Here is a 26,004-nt window from a genome sequence, read left to right as displayed (position 1 = left end):
CACCATGCTTCAGTGTCTTCAGAGTGTACTGTGGCTTGAATGCAGAGTTTGGGGGTCATCTGACAAACTGTCTGTGGCCCTTGAACCCAAAAATAACAATGTTTCTCCATTTCTCTTTAGGCCACTTGATGTGTTCTTTGGCAAATTGAATCCGCTTCAGTACATGTCTTCTTTTAGCCAAGGGGACTTTGCGGGGTCTTCTTCCGAAGAGATTAGCTTCACACAGGCGTCTTCTGTCATAGTACTGACAGGTATCTTGAGACTGTCTTTGGTCATCCTGGAACTGATCATTGGCTGAGCTTTTGCCTTTCTGCCAATTCTTCTATTATCCATTCGAATGGTAGTCTTCTGTTTTCTCCCACGTCGCTCTGGTTTGGCTCTCCATTTTAAAATATTGGAGATCATTTTAGCCGAACAGTCCATCATTGTCTGCGCTTCTTTATAAGTTTTACCATCTCCAATCAACTATTTAATCAAAATACGCTGTTCTTCTGTACAATGTCTCAATCGGCCCATATTTCGCAGGCTTTCAAAGAAAAATGCATTTAAAACATGTCCTGACTTCACCCTTAAATAAAGGCCACCTGATTCACACCTGTTTCTTCATGGAATGATTGACCTCACTAATTTAATTCCGCATTGCTATTATTTAGAACACACACCCTTTTCAATTAATTATTCTAATACACAGAATAAGCAGATTATGAATGCGGAGTCTGTTAATTTTCTTAGAATCTACTGTACCAACAGGTAAATTGTCTGACATGTGGTAATAAAATACCAAAAACAGTGATTAATCTGGTTAGTCATATTGGACTGCTATTATTTTGAACACTACTGTACATGAACTGACAGAATTAGAGGGAATTACACTTATTTAAATTCAGAACATTAGAACCATGGTCTGATTAAGGCTTTCTTGGGGCGCAAAAATGCTCTCATTATGGCTTACATGAAATTACCTACATTCAGTGGCTTCTGAAAGTATTCACCCCCATTTTTCGGGTTTTGCTACTTCACAACCTGGAATGTCATTGGTTTTGTATTTGAGGTTTTGCATCAGTTCTTGTAAAGAACATGTCTACAACTGTGAGCATTTGGTTTTCTTTTCATTATGAATCAAACAACAAATAGGAGAAAATAGCTGAAAACTTCAGTGTGCATTTCTATTCAACCCCAAGTCAGTACTTTGTAGAGCCTCCTTTTGCGGCAATTACAGCTGCAAGTCGCTTTGGATAAATCTCTATGAGATTTCCACATCTTGCCACTGGAATTTTTGCCCATTCCTCAAGCATTTACCTTGGCGGCCAAAGAGTTAAATTTTGGACTCATCTGTTCCTAGATACATTTGGGGAGTCTCCCATATGTCCTCTGGCAAACTCAAAATAAGCCTTGCAATTTTTGTATGTAATTAAAGGCTTTTTTTCCCCACTCTTCCATAAAAGCTCCACTATGGAGTGTACGGCTTATTGTGGTTGTATGAACAGATACTCCAGTCTGGGAACTCCACCTCCTTCAGGGTTACCTTTGGTCTCTGTGCTGCCTTTCTGACTAATGCCCTCCTTGCCCAGGCTGAGAGTTTTGGTAGGTGGCATTCTCTTGGCAGGTTTGTTGTGGTACCATGTTCTTTCCATTTGATGATAATGTATTTGATGGTGGTCCGGGGGATCATCAGAGATTGGGATATGTTTTTATAACACAACCCTGACTTGTACTTCTCAACAACTTTGTCCCAGACTTATTTGGAGATCTCCTTGGTCTTCATGGTGTTTGGTTAGTGGTGACTCTTGCTTAATGGTGTCGGAGCCTCTGTGGCCTTTTAGAAAAGGTAAAGTGTATATACTGACAGACATGTGGCACTTACATTGCACACAGGTGGACGTCCTGTCACTAAGCATGTGACTTAATGAAGGGAATTGCTTGCAACAGAAATTTTTGGGGGCATCATTGCAAAAGAGGTGAATACATATCCACATGTCAATTTTTAGTTATTTGATCCCATGTGCTGCAGTGTCATACAGTTGTGCAGAGCTATAGCTTGACACCCATTGAAGTCTATGGGGCCCTGACTTACCCATCTAGCATTTGCGGCATGCTCCACTGGGTGCCGTATTACAGAGATGTTCTTCCTAAGTGTGCATGGCGGCATTCATAACTCTCAATGTAGTAAATAGAGAGAGACGCACCTTTCCAGTCATAGCACACTGGTCAGAAGGGAGATAAGGAGACCCCAGGTTTGGAGAAAGGTGTGGGTCTTACCCATCAGACATTTATGACATATCCTCTTTTAAGTGTATCTAAACTTTCTACAAAATTTTAATATCAGGCTCAGATACCTGTTCAGGTTCAGATACCTTCTTAGTGCTCAGTTTATCTTCAAGCAGAAGATGAGCAGTGTATGGATTCAATCTAAAGCTTGTCCGTGCGTACTTATTTTTATTACTTTAATTACGTTCTAGGAAATGCAAAGTAATGAATTTGTGCAATATATTATATTAACTAAATTTGCAACATTCTCTCACAAACACTGTGCTTCCTTGCTGTTTAATGGCCCAGTTTATAGTTCTTTTAAAGATCCTTTTAATTGCTGCTTAGCAAGATCTTGTTCAGCATTGAAACCAGAGGCAGACATTCCGTTGTTTGCAACCTGTGCAGCCACATTGGGGTCCAAGAAGTAAGGGGGTCTCGTCCCAGCTCCAAAGCTGGTGGAATTGTGCATTATGATGAGCTATTGGACTGTAAAGGGCCGTAAATTACTCTTGAACAGGGGCCTTCATCTATCTGTGTCAGCTCCTGATTCAAACAGTCTGTGTTTGGGAATTTCCCAGCCTGAGAAAGTCTGCTCCCCACTGTCATACTCAGAAGGGTAAAGTCCAGTACACAGATTGTTTGACTATGGTGAACTGACCTTGCTGAGCAGCAGTTGAAAGAGCATGTACTGGGAACTGAAACAGCACTAAGCACAGTGTTTGGGCGTGACAGATGCAAAATAAGGGAATGAATTACATTACAAAAAGTCATAACTTTGCAATCCCGGTAGGATAAAATAAAATGGATAAAAGTTTTAGTTTCTCTTTAACTATATCACTTAACAGAGCTAGATTTTGAACCTTAATAAAATTGTATTAGGTATGATACCATTGTGCACTGTCATTATCCATATACAGGAGCCATTAAACATAGAGTGATGCGTTTCAAGTGTTTATTTCTGTTAGTGTTGATGATTATGGCTTACAGCCAATGAAAACCCCAAAGTCATTATCTCAGTTAATTAGATTACTTTATTACATCAGCTTGAAAAATTATTTAAAAATCCGAAATGTTGGCCTACTGAAAGGTATGTTTAGTAAATGCACTCAATACTTGGTCGGAGCTCCTTTTGCATCAATTACTGCATCAATGCAGTATGGCATGGAGGCGATCAGCCTGTGGCACTGCTGAGGTGTTATGGAAGCCCAGGTTGCTTTGATAGCAGCCTTCAGCTCGTCTGCATTGTTGGGTCTGGTGTCTCATCTTCCACAATACCCCATAGATTCTCTTTGAGGTTAAGGTCAGGTGAGTTTGCTGCCAATCAAGCCCAGTTATACTGTGGTTGTTAAACCAGGTATTGGTACTTTTGGCAGTGTGGACAGGTGCCACATCCTGCTGGAGAATGAAATTTCCGTCTCCAAAAAGCTTGTCGACAGAGAGAAGAATGAAGTGCTCTAGAATTTCATGGTAGATGGCTGCGCTGACCTTGGTCTTGATAAAACACAGTGGACCTATACCAGCAGATGACATGGCTCCTCAAACTATCACTGATTATGGAAACTTCACACAACACCTCAAGCAGCTTGGATTGTGACCTCTCCACTCTTCCTCCAGACTCTGGGACCTTGATTTCCAAATGAAATGCAAAATTTACTTTCCTTGTGGAGTGTGTCAATGACTGCCTTCTGGACATCTGTGAAGTCAACAGTCTTCCCCATGATTGTGGAGCCTACTGAAACAGACTTATGGATCCTTTCTAAACACTTAGGAAGCCTTTGCAGGTTTTTTTTGTTAATTATTCTAATTTACTGAGATAATGACTTTTTAGTTTTCACTGGCTATAAGCCATAATCATCAACATTAACAGAAATAAACACTAGACATAGATCACTCTGCTTGTAATGACTCTATATAATATGAGTTTTACTTTTTGTATTGAATAACTGAAATAAATTAACTTTTTGATATTCTAATTTTGTGAGAAGCACCTGTAACTCTTGGTCTATTTAGAAGTTTATTAAAACTTCTATGAAAAAAACTTTTATTATTATTTATTAAAAACTTTTATTAAAGATACCAGTTCAATAAATTTTTGACACTGAGAAATCAAAGGGATATATAACTTGCACAAATCCCAAATGAGATTCCTTAACTGATATCAATCCTTTAAGAAAGTGGGATTCAACAAAGATATAATGTGATATCATTAAGGAAAGGAGAGAGGCAGACAAAGTGCCTTGGAGGAACCACTGCAAATCTTCTTTAGGGTGCCAACCCCTATAGTCAGGTAGAATTCAACCATGATATAAGAAACCTTTTGGATAATTATACTTACTGTAATTGTTTTTTGTTAATATATTTATTAACATTTTGTATCTTTGCAGCATGTCTAATATGCATTAAGACTGCAGTATTATCAATCGACAACTGTATGAACAGCACAATGTAAAAATCGATACAAAAATAAGAAAAATTTAAAAAGAGTTTGTCTCAAGGTAGCCTATCTTCATGTAGCCTATTAGGGTATTTCGGAGTCAGAGGGGGGTCCAGTGTTTAGGGCCACACTCTACTAGCAAATCAGACAAGCCATTGACAAAGCGTAGCTCTTCCATAAAGGCATATTCCTAAGACTAAACCTTATAATGAGTTCTATCAATGACTGGGTGACCAGAGTGCTCCGCACCTAAATCCTGTTTTCATTTTTATTTGATTAACCACCTGTAGCAAAAACTTCCATTATTCTGCTATCTCCAAATCTTAAGCCGCCTGAGGTAACACAGGGGATTTTACCAACCCCGTGCCTCTTTTCTCCAGGAAATTTAAGGGGAGGACATAGACGAATAGTGAGCTAATTACTTGGAATTGATTTTAGCGTTAACCTGGATTTCAATCCCTGCTAGAGCAGGATAAGAGGAAAAAAATCAAATGTTATTAAAACTACACAATTAAAACCAGAAGAAGATGAAACACATCTTGGGGGTTCTGAGATCGCTAAACCTGATAATAGGAACAAAAGGGAAGGTGAATGATACAGGGAGAGAGAAGAATGACATTCATAACATTCTTGTACTTGTAGGAAGACACCTGGATGGTTCTTTTTTGCTTTTGCTAATAGACATGCTATTGTTCAAGTCACTCAAGAGCATCGTGATGACGTAGAAGCAGTGGTGTAGTGGGCGGGGGGCACAGGGAAGATTGACATGGGCTTAAACCTCTAAAAGTCACAACATTTAAAAAAAAATGGCATTATCACTTTGTTTGCAAAGGAGAAGAGGGCTCAGTCATTCGAATTGGGTGAGTTTAAACTTTATTTCTGTAGTTTATGGCAAAAGATGCCATTATTATTTTTTCAGGGCATACTAAGGGAACATCATTAATTTTAAGGGTGCACTAAGGGGGATTTTTACTTTCTTAAGGGTGCACTCAGGGGACATCAATACTTTCTAATGCCATTCAGGGGACATTAATTGTTTGAACCCCTTCAAGACATGGCTTTTTTCTATTTTTTCTTTTAGTTTTTTCTTCCCCTACTTCCAAAATCCATATTTTTTAAAAATGTTTCATCCAAATAGCTTTATAAACACATTTGTTTTTTTGTGGGACGAGTTGTACCTGTGAATGAAACCATTCCTTTTATCATGTAGTGCACGGGAAAGCGGGAATAAAAATCCAATTACCGTACTTTGAAATTGCAAAAAAGTACAATTCCACAATTGTCTTTTGGTTTTTTTTATTTACCATGTTCAGTATGAGTATGCAGATACCAAACATGTATAGTTTTTTTGCTATTAAGTGGTGAAATAAAATTGGAAATTTTACTGCTACAATTTTGGGTTTAAATGCAATGTTTACCGATCGGATTAATTTATTTTATAATTTGACAGATCGGAATTTTACAAACCCAGTGATATCAAATATGAGTTTGTTTCTTTTTCATTATTTTAGTTTTAACCTCTTCGCGACATGCGCCGTACTAGTACTGCACTGCCGGCACTGCATTAGTGCCAGCAGCAGTACTAGTACGGAGCACCGATCACCGCGGTCTCGCGCTGAGCGCCGCGGTGATCGGGTGCGGGTGTCAGCTGTATACGACAGCTGACACCCCGCAGCAATGCCCACGATCGGCGCTATCAGTAGTGACAGCGGCATAGAGGGGGATCGCGTAGGGACGGGGGCTCCCTGCGCTCTCCCACCGGAGCAACGCAATGAGATCGCGTTGCTCCGGTGACCCGGAAGGAGTCCCCGGATCCAAGATGGCCGCCGGACTCCTTCTGGGTCATGAAGTGACCTGGCTAGCCGGCGCCTGCTGAGAGCAGGCGCTGGAGAGCCAGCTAAGCTGCCTGTCAGATCGTTGATCAGACACTGTGCTATGCACAGTGTCAGATCAACGATCTGATCTAATACAGAGATGTCCCACCCTGGGACAATGTTAGAAAGTAAAAAAAAAAAAATAGAATGTGTAAAAAAAAATAAAAGAAAATCCCCAAATAAAAAAAAAAAAACATTTCCCAATAAATCCATTTATTTATGAAAAAAAAACAAAAAACAATAAATGTACACATATTTGGTATCGCCGCGTCCGTAACGACCCGCTCTATAAAACTATCCCACTAGTTAACCCCTTCAGTGAACACCGCAAGAAAAAAAAAAAAAACAAGGCAAAAAACAACGCTTTGTTATCATACAGGCGAACAAAAAGTGGAATAACACGCGATCAAAACGACGGATATAAATAACCATGGTACCACTGAAAACGTCATCTTGTCCCGCAAAAAAAAAGCCGCCATACAGCATCATCAGCAGAAAAATAAAAAAGTTATAGCTCTCAGAATAATGCGATGCAAAAACAATTATTTTTTAATATAAAATAGTTTTTATTGTGTAAAAGCGCCAAAACATAAAAAAAATTACATAAATGAGGTATCGCTGTAATCGTACTGACCCGAAGAATAAAACTGCTTTATCCATTTACCACACGTGGAACGGTATAAACGCCCCCCCTAAAAGAAATTCAGGAATTGCTGGTTTTTGTTCATTCCGCCTCCCAAAAATCGGAATAAAAAGCGATCAAAAAATGTCATCTGCCCGAAAATGTTACCAATAAAAACGTCAACTCGTCCCGCAAAAAACAAGACCTCATATGACTCTGTGGGCCAAAATATGGATAAATTATAGCTCTCAAAATGTGGTGATGCAAAAACTATTTTTTGCAATAAAAAGCGTCTTTTAGTGTGTGACAGCTGCCAATCATAAAAATCCGCCAAAAAAACGCTATAAAAGTAAATCAAACCCCCCTTCATCACCCCCTTAGTTAGGGAAAAATAATAAAATGTAAAAAAATTTATTTATTTCCATTTTCCCATTAGTGCTAGGGTTAGGGCTAGGGTTAGGGCTAGGGTTAGGGCTAGGGCTAGGGCTAGGGTTAGGGCTAGGGTTAGGGCTAGGGTTAGGGTTAGGGCTAGGGTTAGGGTTGGGGTTAGGGTTTCAGTTATAATTGGGGGTTTCCACTGTTTAGGCACATCAGGGGGCGTCCGATCTCAATTCCAGCCAATTCTGCTTTGAAAAAGTAAAACAGTGCTCCTTCCCTTCCGAGTTCTCCTGTGTGCCCAAACAGTGGTTCCCCCCAACATATGGGGTATCAGCGTTCTTAGGACAAGTTGGACAACAACTTTTGGGGTCCAATTTGTCCTGTTACCCTTGGGAAAATAAAAACGGGGATAAAATATCATTTTCGTGGAAAAAAAAATATTTTTTATTTTCACGGCTCTGCGTTATAAACTGTAGTGAAACACTTGTTGGTTCAAAGCTCTCACAACACATCTAGATAAGTTCCTTTGGGGGTCTAGTTTCCAATATGGGGTCACTTGTGGGGGGTTTCTACTGTTTAGGTACATCAGGGGCTCTGCAAATGCAACATGACGCCTGCAGACCAATCCATCTAAGTCTGCATTACAAATGGCGCTCCTTCCCTTTCGAGCTCTGCCGTGCACCCAAACAGTGGTTCCCCCCAACATATGGGGTATCAGCGTTCTCAGGACAAATTGGACAATAACATTTGTGGTCCAATTTCTCCTGTTACCCTTGGGAAAAAAAATTGCGGGCTAAAACATCATTTTGTGGAAAGAAAAAATGATTTTTTTAATTTTCACAATGCTACATTCTAAACTTTAGTGAAACAATTGGGGGTTAAAAGTGCTCACCACACATCTAGATAAGTTCCTTAGGGGGTCTTCTTTCCAAAATGGGGTCACTTGTGGGGGGTTTCCACTGTTAAGGCACGTCAGGGGCTCTCCAAATGCGACATGGCGTCCGATCTCAATTCCAGCCAATTTTGCATTGAAAAGTCAAATGGCACTCCTTCCCTTCCGAGCTCTGCCATGCGCTCAAACAGTGGTTTATCCCCATATATGAAGTATCGACGTACTCAGGACAAATTGCACAACAACTTTTGGGGTCCAATTTATCCTTTTACCCTTGGGAAAATAAAAAATTTGGGGCAAAAAGATCATTTTTGTGAAAATTAATAAAAAATTTTTTTTTACGTCTCTACATTATAAACTTCTGTGAAGCACTTGGAGGTTCAAAGTGCTCACCACACATCTAGATTAGTTCCTTAGGGGGTCTACTTTCCAAAATGGTGTCACTTGTGGGGGTTTCCACTGTTTAGGCACATCAGGGGCTCTCCAATCGTGACATGGGCTCCGATCTCAATTTCAGCAAATCTTGCATTGAAAAGTCAAATGGCGCTCCTTCCCTTCCGAGCTCTGCCATGTGCCCAAACAGTGGTTTACCCCCACATATGGGGTATCGGCGTACTCAGGACAAATTGTACAACGACTTTTGTGGTCCAATTTCTCCTGTTACCCTTGGTAAAATGAAACAAATTGGGCCTGAAGTAAAAATTTTGTGAAAAAAAAGTTACATGTTCAATTTTTTTAAACATTCAAAAAATTCCTGTGAAGCACCTGAAGGGTTAATAAACTTTTTGAATGTGGTTTTGAGTACCTTGAGGGGTGCAGTTTTTAGAATGGTGTCACTTTTGGGCATTTTCTGTCATATAGACCCCTCAAAGTCACTTCAAGTGTGAGGTGGTCCGTAAAAAAATGGTTTTGCAAATTTTGTTGCAAAAATGAGAAATCGCTGGTCAACTTTTAACCCTTATAACGTCCTAACAAAAAAAAATTATGTTTCCAAAATTGTGCTGATGTAAAGCAGACATGTGGGAAATGTTGTTTATTAACTATATTATGTGATATAACTCTCTAATTTAAGGGCATAAAAACTAAGAGTTTGAAAATTGCTAAATTTTCATAATTTCCGACAAATTTTTGTTTTTTTCACAAATAAATGCAAGTCATATCGAAGAAGTTTTACCACTATCATGAAGTACAATATGTCACGTGAAAACAGTGTCAGAATCACCAGGATCCGTTGAAGCGTTTCAGAGTTATGACCTCATAAAGTGACAGTGGTCAGAATTGTAAAAATTGGCCCTGTCACTTAGGTGAAAACAGGCTTTGGGGTGAAGGGGTTAATGGGGAAAGAGGTGGGTGTTTTTTTTAAAACTTTTTTCTTTAACTTTTTACTGTATTTAATAGTCCCCTTAGTGGACTTGAAGTGGAGATCATCTGATCGCTTATGCTATGTACAGCAAAAATCACAATCCCCTATGAAGGCCAGCAACAGCCAGGCTTTCACAGGAGAATTATAAGAACAGGCACAGAGGTCTTCATCAGTCCCCCGGCTATCATGGCAACCCATCGGCGCACTACAAATAGGTCATGGGCATGCCGATGGGCACATGGAATGACTCATCCTCCCCGCTGACACATGTTAAATCCCGCTGTCTGAGATGGACCGCAACATTTCGCAGATTAATAGCTGCAGCTCTGCTCCACCCGCAGCTGTTAAAAGGCACATGATGGATGGTTAAATCATCCATCATTGGCGGGAAAAGATCTGGGCTCAGTGTGCAAGCCCACATCACAGTCAGGGACATGAAATATTTTAGGTATGCCATAAAATGGTTGAGGGGCACCATTACTGTATTTGGTGGAGCAATAATTGAAGTGTCCTGGGTGCTGACAACGCTTGCTAAACCACTGTGGAGCAGCACTGAATTTTCCATATTTGTTCTAATTCTGGATAGATATATCATAATATTAAAATGAATTGTTCAAACAGAGAAACTCAGCTCTGTTGCATCTGAAAAATATTTCCCTACACATATATAATCTGGCAAAATATCATAAACTATGGGCAATACCTGGCAGTTGTAGGTAAATATATTTTACAACTGAAAGAGCCACATATTTACATAAGTACATTTGTATGCAGCAGTGATCAGAGATCTATGGGGACAAAGATTAAAAATGGAAAGGGGTCACTAATCTTTTACAATACAAATGTGATTGCAGAATCGTAATATAAAACATATCTAAAATATGTGGTAATTAAACCCTGATTTTAGGCCAACCTGGCTGCTATGAAAAGATTCCAGGATCTTATCTGTACATGCCGAGGCAGCAGCTCTGGATGAGTTTTCCGTGTCCTTCAGAAATGTTATTGTCCTCAATTAAGACTGAAGTATGCCTATGACTTCCATAATAAATAGTTTTCTTATAAGTCAATTTGTAATTTTGCTCTTTCACATAAACAGTTTTCCTAATCTTTTGGTACAATCAGTGAAAGAGACCATGAAGCTTCTATTACTATTGGCTGAAAAGCCCACAGTTTTCCCTCCCAACCCTGTGTACAAGGGCGCTTTTGGTTTGACCATTCATGCCTGTGTTCTTCTACAGGGCAAGAAAAGAAGTAGCTGCTCACGACACTGGTAGAGTTTTATCTCCTGGGAATTAAAAAAAACAGTTGAAATAAGCTGAAATCCATCATGTCAGACTTTTTATTTCCTTAATAATAGATACTGTTGGGGAGACGGAACATTACCATACAGATTAGATAGTTAGGCAGTACCGCCAAAATCAGCGGCTTTGGTGACAGTTCTTCTAATGTGAATAACCACCTTAAGTACAGTTTTAGTGACAAAGTAGTGTTGAGCATTCCGATACTGCAAGTATTGGGTATCGGCCGATATTTGCTGTATCGGAATTCCGATACCGAGTTCCGATATTTTTGTGATATTGGAAATCGGAATCGGAAGTTCCTATAAGTTCCCAGTCATCTTCGGCGTGTGTGGTGCATATGGTTCCCAGGGTCTGGAGGCGAGGAAACTCTCCTTCAGGCCCTGGGATCCAAATTCATGTAAAAAATAAAGAATAAAAATAAAAAATTTGGATATACTCACCCCTCCGAAGGACCCTGGCTGTCACCGCGGAAAGCGTCTGCCTCCGTTCCTGAGAATGCAGAGAGTGAAGGACCTTCGATGATGTCGTGGTCACGTGAGCGGTCAGGTGAGCGGTCACCTGACAGCGACGTCATCGAAGGTCCTTCACTCTCTGCCTTCTTATGAACGGAGGCAGACGCTTGCAGCGGTGACAGCCAGGGTTCGTCAGAGGGTGAGTATATCCATATTTTTTATTTTTATTCTTTATTTTTTACATTAATATGGATCCCAGGGCCTGAAGGAGAGTTTTCTCTCCTTCAGACCCTGGGAACCATCCAGGATACATTCCGATATTTGTGTCCCATTGACTTGCATTGGTATCGGGTATCGGTATCGGCGATATCCGATATTTTTTGGATATCGGCCGATACCATCCGATACCGATACTTTCAAATATTGGAAGGTATCGCTCAACACTAGTGACAAGTGAATAGCTCCAAAGTCACCTCCAAATGGACCTTCTCAGACAATTATTGTATTAGAACTTTGAACCACTAAAGGATTTTCTGGTCCTCTCTTTGGCCAGTCGTCTATTGTTGCTACAATACAATCAATGCACTTACTAATGCAATATGATCAACACCATGAGGATAAGACACCATAAACGCAACATAAAACTAGGATTTTTGTTCTTACCTTTAAAAATGAATCTAAGGAGCCATTTTCCATATACTCTGTAATTATCATGACTGGCTTACCTGTAAAGAGTGGAAACGTTTTACAAGATTACTCAACACATCTTATCATACAGGTTAGGATAGGAATCTTAATAGATTTATGGAGCAAATAAGCATGAAACTTATTATACTGCACTATACTACATTTTATTCTATACTGTAACATAGAAAAGATGGAACAGGACATGTGAGATATGTTGTTTTCTTTTTTCACAATTATGCATTAATGCTTATTTAATTTGGCCTCTTTCAATCCATGATCAGCTGACATTTCATTTTATGAGGCTGTAACATCAGCCATTATTGTTGAAGGTTTCAATGAAAATGCTTAGATCTATTGACATCTGTCATAAGGGAACCTTATGTATGAGCAGTAATGTACATAGGACCTAAAAAGGCTTATTAACCCCTTAACCCCAAGGGTTGTTTGCATGTTAATGACCGGGCCAATTTTTACTATTCTGACCACTGTCCCTTTATCTAATATATAAAGCTGAATGTGTGTGTGTGTATGTGTGTGTGTGTGTGTGTGTGTGTGTATGCATGTATGTCCGGGATTGGCATCTGCACCGTCGCAGCTACAGCTACAAAATTTTGCACAGTCACACGTCTGGACCCCGAGAGCGTCATAGGCTATGTTGTGAGGTGAAATTTTAACCCCGCGCTTTCCAATTCACCAAACAATTTTGCCCCTATCTACATAATGGGGAAAAGTGAAAGGAAAAGTGTTGGAGGCAAATTGACAGCTGCCAGATGTGAACAAGGGGGACTTAAAGAATGAGAGCGATGGTGCCAAAGAGTATATACCGTACAGTTGCTAAGGTGGGGCCCCGACATGGGATACTCACCACACACGGGGATATGAACACACACACAAAATGTGCTTGAACACATATCACCCTCAGCACACATTTCACCACACATACACCAACCTCGCCACATAAAAGTCGAAACACAAAAGTCGCCGCTCAAAACTCGCCACGCGCAAAACTCGCCACATGCAAAAACTAGGTTCACGCAAAACTCGCCACAAGTGCAAAACTCACCTCATGGAAAACTCGCCACACGCAAAACATGCACAGGCGGAAAAATTGCCACATGCACAAAAGTTGTAACACATCAAAAAGTTGCCTCACACAAAACTTGCACATACTCAAAAGGTACTACACATAAAACTCACCACGCGCAAAACTCGCCATGCGCAAAACTTGCTGCACACAACTTGCTACAGTAACCTGTCACATGCAACTCGACACACAAAAAGTTGCTACACGCATGTTGCCACACAAAACTCATCTCACAAAAGTCGCTACATGCATGTCGCCACACGCAACTCAACACACACAACTTGACAAACGAAACTCGCCCTAAAACACACACAAGTCTGGTAATATCCTTCAAAAATAAAAATCTGATTAATAAGCAGAAAAACTACAAGAGCAACAAATGTTCCATATAGGAAATATGGCAGCTGTCAGTCACATGACCTGTCTATTATGTGTATGTGTGAGCTAATATATACTGCCAGGGGGAGGGCTTCCTGTTGGCTGGGGATTTATCAGGCTGCCAATTTATCTTACAAATACTGAGGTAAAAATACTGACCAAATAAAGTGTGAATGCGGTCTAATACAGGAGGAGATGACACAAAGGTATATACTATATACAGGAGAGATGGCACACAGGTATATACTATATACAGGAGGAGATGACACACAGATATATACTATATACAGGAGGAGATGACACACAGATATATACTATATACAGGAGGAGATGACATACAGGTATATACTATATGCAGGGGAGATGACATACAGGTATATACTATATACAGGAGCAGATGACCTACAGGTATATACTATATACAGGAGGAGATGACACACAGGTATATACTATATACAGGAGCAGATGACCTACAGGTATATACTATATACATGAGGAGATGACACACAGGTATATACTATAAACAGGAGCAGATGACCTACAGGTATATACTATATACATGAGGATATGACACACAGGTATATACTACAGTTAGGGCCAGAAATATTTGGACAGTGACACAAGTTTTGTTATTTTAGCTGTTTACAAAAACATGTTCAGAAATACAATTATATATATAATATGGGCTGAAAGTGCACACTCCCAGCTGCAATATGATAGTTTCCACATCCAAATCGGAGAAAGGGTTTAGGAATCATAGCTCTGTAATGCATAGCGTCCTCTTTTTCAAGGGACCAAAAGTAATTGGACAATGGACTCTAAGGGCTGCAATTAACTCTAAAGGCGTCTCTCTCGTTAACCTTTAATCAATGAAGTAGTTAAAAGGTCAGGGGTGGATTCCAGGTGTGTGGTTTTGCATTTGGAAGCTGTTGCTGTGAGCAGACAACATGCGGTCAAAGGAACTCTCAATTGAGGTGAAGCAGAACATCCTGAGGCTGAAAAAAAAGAAAAAATCCATCAGAGAGATAGCAGACATGCTTGGAGTAGCAAAATCAACAGTTGGGTACATTCTGAGAAAAAAGGAATTGACTGGTGAGCTTGGGAACTCAAAAAGGCCTGGGCGTCCACGGATGACAACAGTGGTGGATGATCGCCGCATACTTAATTTGGTGAAGAAGAACCCGTTCACAACATCAACTGAAGTCCAGAACACTCTCAGTGAAGTAGGTGTATCTGTCTGTAAGTCAACAGTAAAGAGAAGACTCCATGACAGTAAATACAAAGGGTTCACATCTAGATGCAAACCATTCATCAATACCAAAAATAGACAGGCCAGAGTTAAATTTGCAGAAAAACACCTCAAGAAGCCAGCTCAGTTCTGGAAAAGTATTCTATTGACAGATGAGACAAAGATCAACCTGTACCAGAATGATGGGAAGAAAAAAGTTTGGAGAAGAAAGGGAACGGCACATGATCCAAGGCACACCACATCCTCTGTAAAACATGGTGGAGGCAACGTGATGGCATGGGCATGCATGGCTTTCAATGGCACTGGGTCACTTGTGTTTATTGATGACATAAGAGCAGACAAGAGTAGCCGGATGAATTCTGAAGTGTACCGGGATATACTTTCAGCCCAGATTCAGCCAAATGCTGCAAAGTTGATTGGACGGCGCTTCATAGTACAGATGGACAATGACCCCAAGCATACATCCAAAGCTACCCAGGAGTTCATGAGTGCCAAAAAGTGGAACATTCTGCAATGGCCAAGTCAATCTCCAGATCTAAACCCAATTGAGCATGCATTTCACTTGCTCAAATCCAGACTTAAGACGGAAAGACCCACAAACAAGCAAGACCTGAAGGCTGCGGCTGTAAAGGCCTGGCAAAGCATTAAGAAGGAGGAAACCCAGCGTTTGGTGATGTCCATGGGTTCCAGACTTAAGGCAGTGATTGCCTCCAAAGGATTTGCAACAAAATATTGAAAATAAAAATATTTTGTTTGGGTTATGTTTATTTGTCCAATTACTTTTGACCTCCTAAAATGTGGAGTGTTTGTAAAGAAATGTGTACAATTCCTACATTTTCTATCAGATATTTTTGTTCAACCCTTCAAATTAAACGTTACAATCTGCACTTGAATTCTGTTGTAGAGGTTTCATTTCAAATCCAATGTGGTGGCATGCAGAGCCCAACTCGTGAAAATTGTGTCACTGTCCAAATATTTCTGGCCCTAACTGTATATACAGGAGCAGATGACATACAGGTATATGCTATATAGAAGATGACATACAGGTATATACTATATATAGAAGGAGAAGACATACAGGTATATACTATATATAGGAGGAGATGACATACAGGTATATACTATATACAGGGGAGATGACACACAGCAGGTATATACTATATAAAGGGGAGATGACAAACAGGTATATGCTGAGGTGAAAATGAGAGGTGTGAGGTGAAAATGAAAAGGTGTGATTGCAAAATGAGAGGAGTGAGGGAAAATAGTGGAGTGATCGGAAAATGACAGATGTGAGGTCGAAATGACAAGTGTTAGGTGGGAATGAGAGTAGTGAGGGAGAAAATGAGAGATGTGAGGGGGAAAATGAAAGATGTGATTGGGAAAATGAGAGGCATGATGGGAAAATAAGAGAAGTGAGGTGCTATAACTAACCACAGATATTTACTATGCCCAGGCAACGCCGGGCTCTTCAGCTAGTAAGGTTATAAATCTGGAAGGCTTCAACAGATCCTGATGATTCTGACAAAGTTTTCTCGTGACATATTGTACTTAATGATAGTGGTAACATTTCTTTGATATTACTTGCGTTTATTTGTGAAAAAATTGAAATTTTGTGAATATTTTGAAAATTTTGCTATTTTTCAACTCTGAATTTTTATGCCCTTAAATCACAGAGATATGTCATACAAAATACTTAATAAGCAACATTTCCCACATGTCTACTTTACATCAGCACAATTTTGGAAATAACATTTTTTTGTTAGAGAATTATAAGGGTTAAAATTTGACCAGCAATTTCTCATTTTTACAGCACCATTTTTTAGGGACCACATCACATTTAAAGTCACTTTGAGGGGTCTGTATGATAGAAAATAACACATAATAAAGTGTGACATCATTCTAAAAACTGCACCCCTCAAGGTACTCAAAACCACATTGAAAAAGTTTATTAATAATTCAGGTATTTCACAGGAATTTTTGGAATGTTTATAAAAAAAACAGGTGGCACTATAGAGTTTAAGTCCGCTTTTTCTCAGAAGAGGCAATTTGCATAAAAAAATGAACATTTAACTTTTTTTCACAAAAAATTTACTTCAGCTCTAATTTGTTTTATTTTACCTAGAGTAACAGGAGAAAATGGACCCCAAAAGTTGTTGTACAATTTGTCCTGAGTACGCTGATACCCCATATGTGGGTGTAAACCACTGTTTGGGCGCATGGCAGAGCTCGGAAGGGAAGGAGCGCCGTTTGACTTTTCAATGCAAAATTGACTGGAATTGAGATGGGATGCCATTTTGCGTTTGGAGAGCCCCTGATGTGCCTAAACATTGAAACCCCCCATACTGACACCATTTTTGAAAGTATACCCCCTAAGGAACTTATCTAGATGTGTGGTGAGCACTTTGACCCACCAAGTGCTTCACAGAAGTTTATAATGTAGAGCCGTAAAAATAAAAAATCATATTTTTTCACAAAAATGAATTTTTGCCTCCAATTTTTTATTTTCCCAAGGGTAACAGAAAAAAATTGGACCCCAAAAGTTGTTGTGCAATTTGTCCTGAGTACGCCAATACCCCATATATGGCGGTAAACCACTGTTTGGGCGCATGGCAGAGCTCGGAAGGGAAGGAGCGCCATTTGACTTTTCAATGCAAAATTGACTGGAATTGAGATGGAACGCCATGTTGCGTTTGGAGAGCCCCTGATGTACCTAAACATTGAAACCCCCCATGAGTGACATCATTTTGGAAAGTAGACTCCCTAAGGAACTTATATAGATGTGTTGTGAGAACTGTGAACCCCCAAGTGTTTCACTAAACAGCAGAGCCGTGACAATAAAAATTCTTTTTTTCCACAAAAATTATTTTTTAGCCCCAGTTTTGTATTTTCCCAAGGGTAACAGGAGAAATTGGACCATAAACATTGTTGTCCAATGTGTCCTGAGTACGCTGATACTCCATATGTGGGGGGGAGGAACCACCGTTTGGGCACATGACTGAGCTCGGAAGGGAAGGAGTGCAGTTTGGAATGCAGATTTAGATGGATTGGTCTGTAGGCTTCACATTGCATTTGCAGAGCCCTTGATGTACCTAAACAGTAGAAACCCCCACAAGTGACCCCATATTGGAAGCTAGACCCCCCCAAGGAACTTATCTAGATGTGTTGTGAGAACTGTGACCCCCAAGTGTTTCACTACAGTTTATAACGCAGAGCCGTGAAAATAAAAAATCCTTTTTTTCCACAAAAATTATTTTTTATCCCCCAGTATTGTATTTTCCCAAGGGCAACAAGAGAAATTGGACCCCAAATGTTGTTGTCCAATTTGTCCTGAGAATGCTGATACCCCATATGTTGGGGTAAACGCCTGTTTGGGCCCCAACCCTAACCCTAACTGTAGCCCCAACACTAACTGTAGCCCCAACCCTAAATGTAGCCCCAACCCTAACTGTAGCCCTAACTTTAGCCCCAGCCCTAACTTTAGCAACAACCCTAACCCTAACTTTAGCCCCAGCCCTACCTTTAGCCCCATCCCTAATCCTAACTTTAGCCCCAACCCTAACCCAAATGGAAAAATGGAAATAAATACATTTAGTTTAAAATGTTATTATTTTTCACTAACTAAGGATGTGATGAAGGGGGGTTTGATTTACTTTTTTAGCAGGTTTTTTTGTGGATTTTTATGATTGGCAGCCGTCACACACTGAAAGACGCTTTTTATTGCAAAAAATAGTTTTTACGTCTCCACATTTTGAGAGCTATAATTTTTACATATTTTCGTCCACAGAGTCATGTGAGGTCTTGTTTTTTGAGTGACAAGTTGACGTTTTTATTGGTACCATATTGGGGCATGTGACTTTTTTATCTCTTTTTATTCCGATTTTTGTGAGGCAGAATGACCAAAAACCAGATATTCTTGAATTTCTTTTAGGGGGGGGGTGTTTATACCGTTCCACATTTGGTAAAATTGATAAAGCAGTTTTATTCTTTGGGTCAGTACGGTTACAGCTATGCCTCATTTATATCATATTCTTATGTTTTGGTGCTTTTATATGATAAAAACTATTTTATATAAAAAATAATTATTTTTGCATCGCTTTTTTCTGAGGACTATAACTTTTTTTTCTTTTCGCTGATGATGCTGTATGGCAGCTAGTTTTCTTGCGGGACAAGATGTCGTTTTCAACGGTACCATGGTTATTTATATCTGTCTTTTTGATCACGTGTTATTCCACTTTTTGTTTGGCGGTAAGATAATAACGTGTTGTTTTTTGCCTCGTTTTTTTTTTACGGTGTTCACTGAAGGGGTTAACTAGTGGGACAATTTTATAGGTCGGGTCGTTACGGGCGTGGCGATACTAAATATGTGTACTTTTATTGTTTTTTTTTAATTATTTAGATAAAGAAATGTATTTATTGAAACAGAATTTTTTTTTCTTTATTTAGGATTTTTTTTTTTTTTTTAACAAATGTAATTTTTTTTTACATTGCCCTTTGGGGGCACATCACTGTATAGTGACAGATCGCTAATCTGACACTTTGCAGTGCAGATCAGCCATCTGACATGCACTGCAGGGAGGCTCTCCGGCGCTTGCTCTGAGCAGGCGCTTGAAGCCACCTCCCTACAGGACCCGGAAGGTTCCCCCACAGCCATTTTGGATCTGGTGCCTGCAGGGAGGAGGAGGTAGGAGACCCTCAGAGCAACGCGATCACATCACATTGCTCCGAGGGTCTCAGGGAAGCACGCAGGGAGCCCCCTCCCTGCGCGATGCTTCCCTGTGCTGCCGGAACACTGCGATCAACTTTGATAGCAGTGTGTAGAGGGTTAATGTGCTGGGAGCAATCCGTGACCACTCCTGGCACATAATGCTGGATGTTAGCTGTAATAATCAGCTTACACTCAGCGGTGATCGGCCGTGCTCCCCCCTTGAGCGTGGCCGATCCACTATGACATACTATCCCATCACTGGGGATTAAGTCCCAGGTCACCTCGATGGGATAGTACGTCATATGGGATTAAGGGGTTAAAAGAAGTTGTTTTCATACCACAACTACTCTAACCTCACAAAAGACAGACTTCAGCCATGTTAACACATTCAGTATTTGGTTAGTATTTTACCTCAGTATTTGTAGCCAAAACCAGGAGTGGAACAGTCAGAAGAAAAGTATAATAGAAGCACATTGCCACTTCTCCATTTTTCACCCATTCCTGGTTTTGGCTTACAAATACTGGGGTAAAATACTGACCAAATATGAATGTGTGAACGTGGCCTCAAATACTTGGAATGACCCTTAAAGGGCCACTGTCACCCCCTCCAGCTGTTATAAACTAAAAGAGCCACCTTGTGCAGCAGTAATGCTGCATTCTACCAAGGTGGCTCTATTAGTTTTTGTTGCTGTTATTCCCAAAATAATGGTATTTATAATTTTGCCCAACTACCTATCTTTAGACCTGAAGGCAGGTCTGAACCCCCCTCTTTGAAGCGCCAAACTGCCGTCAGTCATTTCTTCTGGGGCGGCGACTGTGCATAATGCATAACACACTGCGGGGCTGGGATTCAGTAGCTGGCCGCACTGCCCGCACAGGCGCAGTCTGCAACCCAGCAGGTGAGGTCAGACGGCCAATGCTCAATGCCCCAGGCAGAAGAGAACAGCGCAGGCGCCGGATTTCAGAGAAAAACAGCGCAGAGGGAGCGGTGACCAGCGCCCCAGAAGATATGACTGACCGCAGTTGGGCGCTTCAAAGAGGGGGGTTCATACCTGCCTCCAGGTCTAAAGAAAGGTATTTGGACAAAATTATAAATACATTTATTTTGGGAATAACAGCAACAAAAACTACAAGAGCCACCTTGTTAGAATGCAGCATTACTGCTGAATAAGGTAGCTCTTTTAGTTTATAACGGCTGGAGGGAGTGACAGTGTCCCTTTAATACAGGTTATTAAAGTGGATGTCCACTAAAGGGCAACACCATCAGAACTGCTTAAGTATCGTGCACAGCATTAAAAAAAAAACAGATCCTCAGCTCCCAGACAGGCACACAGAACAGTACCACATGACCTCTTGGAATTGCAGCACTAACAACGCAGGAATGCTGCTGGTACGGTAGGTATGTATTACAGTGCCTTGCGAAAGTATTCGGCCCCCTGGAACTTTTCAACCTTTTCTCATATATCATGCTTCAAACATAAAGATACCAAATGTAAATTTTGTATGAAGATGAAGACTCAACAACAAGTGGAACAAAATTGTGAAGTTGAACGAAATTTATTGGTTATTTAAAATTTTTTGTGGAAATTCAAAAACTGAAAAGTGGGACGTGTAATATTATTCGGCCCCTTTACTTTCCGTGCAGCAAACTCACACCAGAAAGTGAACAGCTGAAAACTGCTGTTCACAAACGATCTCCATCAAACCTCACTGAGCTCGAGCTGTTTGCCAAGGAAGAATGGGCAAGAATTTCAGTCTCTCGATGTACAAAACTGATAGAGACATACCGCAAGCGACTTGCAGCTGTAATCTCGGCAAAAGGTGGCGCAACAAAGTATTAAGTTAAAGGGGCCGAATAATATTGCACGCCCCACTTTTCAGTTTTTGATTTTCCACAAAAATGTTAAATAACCAATAAATTTCGTTCAACTTCACAATTGTGTTTCACTTGTTGTTGATTCTTCACCAAAAATAAACATTTGGTATCTTTATGTTTGAAGCGTGATATGTGGGAAAAGGTTGAAAGTTCCAGTGGGCCGAATACCTTCGCAAGGCAAGACAACTCCTTTAATCAGTTAAGAAGAGACTGTCAAGTAGCGGACCAGGGCTTTAAAATGCTTGAAAGAATACTAATCATCAATCAGAGACATCAATAAGCGCTTGTTTAGTTTCATTTACATGTACCAATTATAAGGGATGCACAGGATGAGGTGCTCTGTTGCGACTCCTGACTCAGCTGATGTTTTTCACTACTGCCGCAGGCCCTCTGATGTATCAGGAGCCCCAGATGTGAGGCATTCACAAAAAATAATTCAGTCCATTTTACAAAAACAAAGTAAACTTTACTTTTAAAACTGATGGAACATATATACAGTAGGTGGCAGGTACAGTATAAAACTTGTATTTTACTTCTGTTGCACACAGAGGCACAAACATATCAGTTTCACATGGCAGAACGCAATTTGTTCACATTTCAGAAATACCCTGTGCCTGACTTGAATTCTTGATTTCAACTGTCCTTCACCAACCACTGGACACTTCTGCATGATGCCCGTGACCCAGTCTGGAAAGTTCAGTATCTCAATTATGGAGCTTCCCAGCTCTATTGATGGAATAGTGGCTGTAGTCTTGTGCTGTACATCCACATCCAATAGGAGGAGGATGAGTAGTACCCGACTGAGGCCACTAAACAGTCACCGGAGCTGAGATGTACAGCTCCACAACTGAGCAGTTCCGGATGCCGCCGACACTGGGAATAGATGATCGACGGGGGTGCTGGGTGTTGTAACCCACAGATCAGACATTGATGATCAATCCTAAGAATGATACAGTCCCGGACAACCCCTTTAATTAATATATTTATAGAAGCAAGCAAATGGATTTCTGACTTTTAATATATTTATTTTACTTACTTATATAGAGCCATCATATTGCATAGTGCCTTACAGGCTTTATCATTATACATCCTGCTCAGGTTTAAACTCCTACACCAATTTTCATTCATTCCTCTTATAGTTTAAAATATTTCCAAAACGTTAAATGTCCCATCCCTTTCTGCTAAGAACAGCATTTCACTAATCATAGAAAAAGAGACCATGGATGTGCATTATACATGTATCCTAGTGACGGGCATGTTATTTAGGAATCATCACGTAATTATGGCCCATGACTTCATTTGGTCCATTTCTCTAAACAGCACCATTTACCAGCTAATAGCCAATCCTGTAATGTTCAGCCAATGTGTTCGAAATTAGTGATACCTGCTAATTGATCAGGCACTTTTCCCAGCAGTGTCCCGGACAGATGGACACACAGCTAATGGTTATGTGCTTCGAGAGAGTAACACTTAAGATTTTAGTAGAACATCAGCCCTGCGGTAAGATGTTTCTTTTAATGATTCCCATCAAGCTGAAGGTCTAATTACTCACATTAGGATAAGACAATCACTGAGTATAGATTCCCCCCACTAATTGTAAAACAGATAGTGAGATAGACATCCTCATTAGTCTGTGCAATCACTGTAAATGATATTGTATTCATTTACATATCCAATTAACTAATCTTCCATCAATTTGTTATGGACAGTGAAGGAAATCACGCGCTTTAACCTGTAGGAGCACTCTGAGATCTCAAAAATGGCTTTTAAAATAGGCTTCACTGGTTTTCCTAATGTCTATTTATTCAACTGGCAAACATGGTCTAAACTTTTTCTTATTTGTTGATAAGTTTTAGATTATGAAACATCATATCTTACTACTACTTTATCAAGTATATACACAGGACGAAGTTCCACATTAGCCCTGATACCTATACCTACGTCCATTTTAACATCTATTAAGCCTGTAGAAAATCCCTTTTGGAAAAAGAGAGGTTTCCAAAGTGTTATGGTAATTAATATTCTCGCTAGCAATCGGTGTGGATAATTAGGGTGGTTTCAAGACGAAGTGTTTTGTAGAAAAAATGCTGTTTATTTCTTGTATTTTGTGTGCCAACTTTTTTATTGCTTTTTTCAGCAAAAAAATGGTACAGCCATATATTGTTTTTAAATCATTAGGGCAATAATAGAAAAACAATAAACAGTGCATTTTTGTGGGTTTTATTTTAAACTAACCCATTTTTGGTAAAGTTGAAATTTTTTTTCAAAAAGTCAGTAAACTCAAGGTATCACTTCATTGTTCATTTTGATAGGCTTCTCAGTACTAAAAAAAAGTCTTCAACAGAATTGGATTTGTTCTCAAAAGATGTGGATAATTGTTGGACTTTTTTTTATGTTATCAGTGCACTGTGTTAATAAATGGACTGTTGGTTACCATCCATTTCTACTGTGAGTTCACGTTAATATTACTAAGAGCTTTATCACACATCTGCAATAAACACGTATGTGAAAAACCAGTACTACTGTCATCAGTGCTTTCCATCAGTGTTGTATCTGTGTGTCCGTTTTTACCAATATGGGTCAAGAAAGAATAACATGCAGAATAAAGTTAACCAGCAAAATTGATGCCTTTTTCATGCCACCAAGTGTTCCACTATACTACAGTGCCTACAAGTAGTATTCAACCCCCTGCAGATTTAGCAGGTTTACACATTTGGAATTAACTTGGCATTGTGACATTTGGACTGTAGATCAGCCTGGAAGTGTGAAATGCACTGCAGCAAAAAAGAATGTTATTTCTTTTTTTCTTTTTTTTTTAAATTGTGAAAAGTCTTTTCAGAGGGTCATTTATTATTCAACCCCTCAACCCACCAGAATTCTGTTTGGTTCCCCTAAAGTACTAAGAAGTAGTTCAGGCACAAAGAACAATGAGCTTTACATGTTTGGATTAATTATCTCTTTTTCCAGCCTTTTCTGACTATTTAAGACCCTCCCCAAACTTGTGAACAGCACTCATACATGGTCAACATGGGAAAGACAAAGGAGCATTCCAAGGCCATCAGAGACAAGATCGTGGAGGGTCACAAGGCTGGCAAGGGGTACAAAACCCTTTCCAAGGAGTTGGGCCTACCTGTCTCCACTGTTGGGAGCATCATCCGGAAGTGGAAGGCTTATGGAACTACTGTTAGCCTTCCACGGCCTGGACAGCCTTTGAAAGTTTCCTCCCGTGCCGAGGCCAGGCTTGTCCGAAGAGTCAAGGCTAACCCAAGGACAACAAGGAAGGAGCTCCGGGAAGATCTCATGGCAGTGGGGACATTGGTTTCAGTCAATACCATAAGTAACGTACTCCACCGCAATGGTCTCCGTTCCAGACGAGCCCATAAGGTACCTTTACTTTCAAAGCGTCATGTCAAGGCACGTCTACAGTTTGCTCATGATCACTTGGAGGACTCTGAGACTGACTGGTTCAAGGTTCTATGGTCTGATGAGACCAAGATCGAGATCTTTGGTGCCAACCACACACGTGACGTTTGGAGACTGGATGGCACTGCATACGACCCCAAGAATACCATCCCTACAGTGAAGCATGGTGGTGGCAGCATCATGCTGTGGGGCTGTTTCTCAGCCATGGGGCCTGGCCATCTGGTCCGCATCCATGGGAAGATGGATAGCACGGCCTACCTGGAGATTTTGGCCAAGAACCTCCGCTCCTCCATCAAGGATCTTAAGATGGGTCGTCATTTCATCTTCCAACAAGACAACGACCCAAAGCACACAGCCAAGAAAACCAAGGCCTGGTTCAAGAGGCAAAAAATCAAGGTGTTGCAGTGGCCTAGTCAGTCTCCTGACCTTAACCCAATTGAAAACTTGTGGAAGGAGCTCAAGATTAAAGTCCACATGAGACACCCAAAGAACCTAGATAACTTGGAGAAGATCTGCATGGAGGAGTGGGCCAAGATAACTCCAGAGACCTGTGCCGGCCTGATCAGGTCTTATAAAAGACGATTATTAGCAGTAATTGCAAACAAAGGTTATTCCACAAAATATTAAACCTAGGGGTTGAATAATAATTGACCCACACTTTTATGTTTAAAATTTATAAAAATTTAACTGAGCAACAAAAATTTTTGGTTTGTAAGATTTATGCATCTGTTAATAAATCCTGCTCTTTTTTGAAGTTTGAAGGCTCTAACTTATTTGCATCTTATTAAACCTGCTAAATCTGCAGGGGGTTGAATACTACTTGTAGGCACTGTATATGTCATATGAAATTGTGTCAATTAAAAGCACTCATATGGCTATATAGGTGGAAAAATAAGTTAGAACATTTGGAAAGCAGATAGGGATAAATGAAAGCTACAAAAAAAATGTAAAATAGCTCTTTCGGGAAGAGCTTAAGAATTTCAGTCCATGTTACATATAGCAGGATGGATACATTGAATTTCATGAATAGCCTTGT

General features: G+C 40.1%; 1 protein-coding gene across 3 annotated transcripts in view; it reads right to left on the bottom strand.

Annotated features, from left to right (window-relative positions):
* The window catches only part of LOC138638573 (ephrin type-A receptor 3-like), a 523,615-nt gene that overhangs the window by 73,049 nt on the left and 424,562 nt on the right, over window positions 1–26,004 (bottom strand). For all 3 annotated transcript variants that reach the window (XM_069727971.1, XM_069727970.1, XM_069727969.1), the window contains one exon: window positions 12,230–12,291. In XM_069727971.1, the coding sequence (XP_069584072.1) occupies window positions 12,230–12,291 (62 nt within the window). The remainder of the gene's footprint in view (window positions 1–12,229; window positions 12,292–26,004) is intronic.

The sequence above is a fragment of the Ranitomeya imitator genome, chromosome 5 (genome assembly GCF_032444005.1).
Source record: "Ranitomeya imitator isolate aRanImi1 chromosome 5, aRanImi1.pri, whole genome shotgun sequence".
In the NCBI taxonomy this organism is placed as follows: Eukaryota; Metazoa; Chordata; class Amphibia; order Anura; family Dendrobatidae; genus Ranitomeya; species Ranitomeya imitator.
The sequence above is the reverse complement of the archived record's forward strand: the minus strand, read 5'-3'. Positions and strand labels throughout refer to the sequence as shown.